This window comes from Oxyura jamaicensis, unplaced genomic scaffold, assembly GCF_011077185.1.
Source record: "Oxyura jamaicensis isolate SHBP4307 breed ruddy duck unplaced genomic scaffold, BPBGC_Ojam_1.0 oxyUn_random_OJ72615, whole genome shotgun sequence".
Taxonomy (NCBI): Eukaryota; Metazoa; Chordata; class Aves; order Anseriformes; family Anatidae; genus Oxyura; species Oxyura jamaicensis.
In genome coordinates, this window is record NW_023311146.1 from 2,875 (window position 1) to 6,095 (window position 3,221).

General features: G+C 73.2%; 1 protein-coding gene across 1 annotated transcript in view; it reads right to left on the bottom strand.

The window, feature by feature from the left end:
- Positions 1-715, bottom strand: part of LOC118159898 (class II histocompatibility antigen, M alpha chain) — a 2,423-nt gene extending 1,708 nt beyond the window's left edge. Inside the window, exon 1 of the mRNA XM_035314428.1 lies at positions 551-715. Coding sequence (XP_035170319.1) covers positions 551-626 — 76 coding nt within the window. The 5' untranslated portion in view covers positions 627-715. The remainder of the gene's footprint in view (positions 1-550) is intronic.
- Positions 716-3,221: the final 2,506 nt, after the last annotated feature.

Genomic DNA, 3,221 nt, shown 5'->3' on the forward strand with positions numbered 1-3,221 from the left:
CCCCTTGCACACTGTGCACAGCCCCTTGCACACTGTGCACAGCCCCTTGCAGTAGCACTCAGTCCCTTGCACTACTGCACGGCCACCCCTTACACACTGCACAGTCACCCCTTACACACTGCACAGCCCCTTGCACTAGCACTCAGCCCCTTGCACACTACATAACCACCCCTTGCACTACGGCACGGCCACCCTTTGCACACTGTGCGCAGCCCCTTGCACTAGCACACAGCCCCCCCTTGCACTAGCACAGCCCCTTGCAGTAGCACTCAGCCCCTTGCACTACTGCACAGCCACCCCTTACACACTGCACAGCCCCTTGCACTACTGCACGGAGCCCCTTGCACTAGCACAGCCCCTTGCACTATTGCACAGCCCCTCGCACACCCCACCGCCACCCCTCCACGCCCCCCCCATCCCCCCGCACCCCTCTTCTCCCACTCCCACCCGGGGCACGACCGCGCGCGACGCCCCCTTCCCCCCCCCAACCCTTTCCCACTCCCCCCCCCGCCCCCCACGGCCCCCCCCCCCCCCCACGACCCCGTCCTACCGGGGGTGGTGGCGGCGGCCAGGGCCACCCCGAGGAGGGCGCCCAGCAGCGCCCCGCGCCCGCCCGCAGCCCCCATCCCGCCGCTGCCCCGCCGCGGCCCCGCCGCCGCCTCCGCCAATGGCCGCGCCCCGCGGCCCCCCCGCGTCACCGGTTGCTAGGGAGAAGCCGCCCGCGGGGCGCCCCGGTGCTGTGACAGCCGCTGGGGGACGGGACCCCGCCGAGCTCCCACCCGCGACCGCCCCCGCGGGCCCCAGCGCGGGCAACGGGCGGGGCGGCTCGCCTTCGTGAGCCTAATTAATTAAGTGGCCTAATTAATCGAGCGGGGAATCCCCCCCGCTCCGCCGGCCCCACCCGGATGTTGCTGCTGCAAGGGGTTTTGGGGTAAAAACGCGGGGTTTTGGCTTTTGGGGGTCCGCCGCGGCCGCGGGGAGGTGGCGGTGACGGTGCAGCGCGCCCCGCCCCCCCCGCCCCCCCCCCCCGGGCGCGGCCCCCCCCCCGCCCGCGCCCCGCGCACTGCACCGCTTTGCAGCCACCGAGCTGCAGGCGCTGCAGCCGCCACGAGGCTCTGCACGGCCCCGGGGGCGTGCACGGCACTGCTGCAATGCCGGCCGCCCCCCCGGGGGCACCCTCGCAACGTCGGGCATGCTTTGCAACGCCCCGCGGCCCCACTCGTGCACCCTTGCAGCGCCGCGCACCCCCACGGGTGCACCCTTGCAGTGCCGTGCAGCCAACACCACGCATTTCCGTGCGTGCACCCTTACCGCGCCATGCCCCCCCCGCCGGGGCACGCTTGCAATGCCAGGCACCCCTTGCAATGCCGTGCACCCCCGTGGGTGCACCCTTAATTAATTGAATGCCCCGAATAGGTGCACCCTTGCCATGCCACGCACCCCCGTGGGTGCACCCTTGCAATGTGGGCACCCTTTGCAATGCCGTGCACCCCCATAAGTGCACCCTTAATTAATTGAATGCCCCAAATAGGTGCACCCTTGCCACGCCATGAACCCCCCTAGGTGCACCCTTGCCATGCCATGCAACCCCGCGGGTGCACCCTTGCAATGCCGGGCACCCCTTGCAACACCTTGCACCCCCACGGGTGCACCCTTGCAGTGTCACGCACCCCCACGGGTGCACCCTTGCCATGCCACGCACCCCCACGGGTGCACCCTTGCAGTGTCACGCACCCCCACGGGTGCACCCTTGCAATGCGGGCACCCCTTGCAGGGCCGTGCACCCCCCCCAGGAGCACCCTTGCAACGCCGGACGCGCCTAGAGGTGCCCCCCCCGCCCCGCTCTGCCTCCCCCAAGCACCACTCCCCCCCCCGCCCCCCCTCCCCAGGGGGTGGCCGCTGCAGAGGGCGCGCACCGCGCATGCGCCCCCCCTCCCTCACCCCCCTCCGGGGGCTGGGGGTCGGCGCTAGGACCCCGCGGAGCCTCGCGGGCCCCCCCGGGCGGCGGGGGGCGGGGGGGGGGCATGAATGGGGCCGTGAGAGCCGCGGGGGCGCCACGTGACGGCGGGGAGCCAATCGCGGCGCGGGTGACGTAGCGCGTGGCTCCCTTTTTCTGCCCTGGGATGTTTTTTTTCTTTTTTTGCCCCAAACCGGGGCTTTTGGGGGGGCCGGGCAGGGCGGATGACGACGGTCCGGGACCGGGGGGCGCGGCCCCGCTCGGGGGCTGCTCAGGTGAGTGCCGGGGGGGGGGGAGGGGGTGCGACCTCAACCCCCCCTTTTTATTTATTTATTTTTTCTTTTTTTTCCCCCATAAAACCCACCCGGGGGGGGGGGAGAAGGCCACGTGGGGCGGCGCTGTCAATCAAACCGAAGTCCCGCCTCTCCGGCGGGGACGGCAGCCAATGGGCGGCGCGGGCGGCGGTGACGGGCAGGCGGCGCGGGGGGGGCGGGGCGGCCCCGCGCGCGGCGGCGGGGGCGGCGGTTTGGGGCGAAAAGCGCCATGTTTGGGTGTTCGCGCGGGGGCGGCGGCGGGCCCGGCCCGCGGGGCCCAAAGTGCTGTGTCACGGCGTGGCGGCCGGGGGGGGTCCCCGGTACCCGCTCCCATATGCACGGTCCTTTTCGAGCCCCCCCCCCCCCAGCACCACCACGCTGCAGGATGCTAGCGGGGGTCGTCCCGCTGCCCACGCGTGTCGGGGACCGCCGTGGGCTTCCCCCCAAATTTTTGAGGGGGGAGCCGGGGGCAAGGGGGGGGAACCGGGAGCGGCCGGGGCTGGGGCTGAGCACGCCGCGAGGGGGGTGAGGGCCTCGGCGGGGGGGTGCCGAGGTCTGCGTGGGCGCCTCGTGTTCGCCGTGGGGGTCCCGAAGCCGCCGTGGGGGTCTTGAGCTTTGCGTGGGGGTCTGGAGGGTGCCACGGGGGTCTTGGAAGCCGCCGTGGGGGTCCCGAGGCCGCCGTGGGGGTGCCGGGGCTGAGGCGGGCACCCCCTGGCTGGCTTTGGGGCGGGGGTGAGGGACCCCCCCTCACGCGTGTCACGGAGCCGCGTGGGCTCCCCCGGGGCTGCGGGCAGCCCCCGGCCGCCCCTCGCCCCTCTTATGAGGGGGTCACCGGTACCCCCCGCGCTCGGCGCGGGGGTCACGGGTGGGAACCGGCCCCGTGGAGCCCCGGTCGGGCCCCGGGGGTCCCGTGGGGGTCCCGTGAGGGCTGCGGGCGGCGGGGCCGGGGG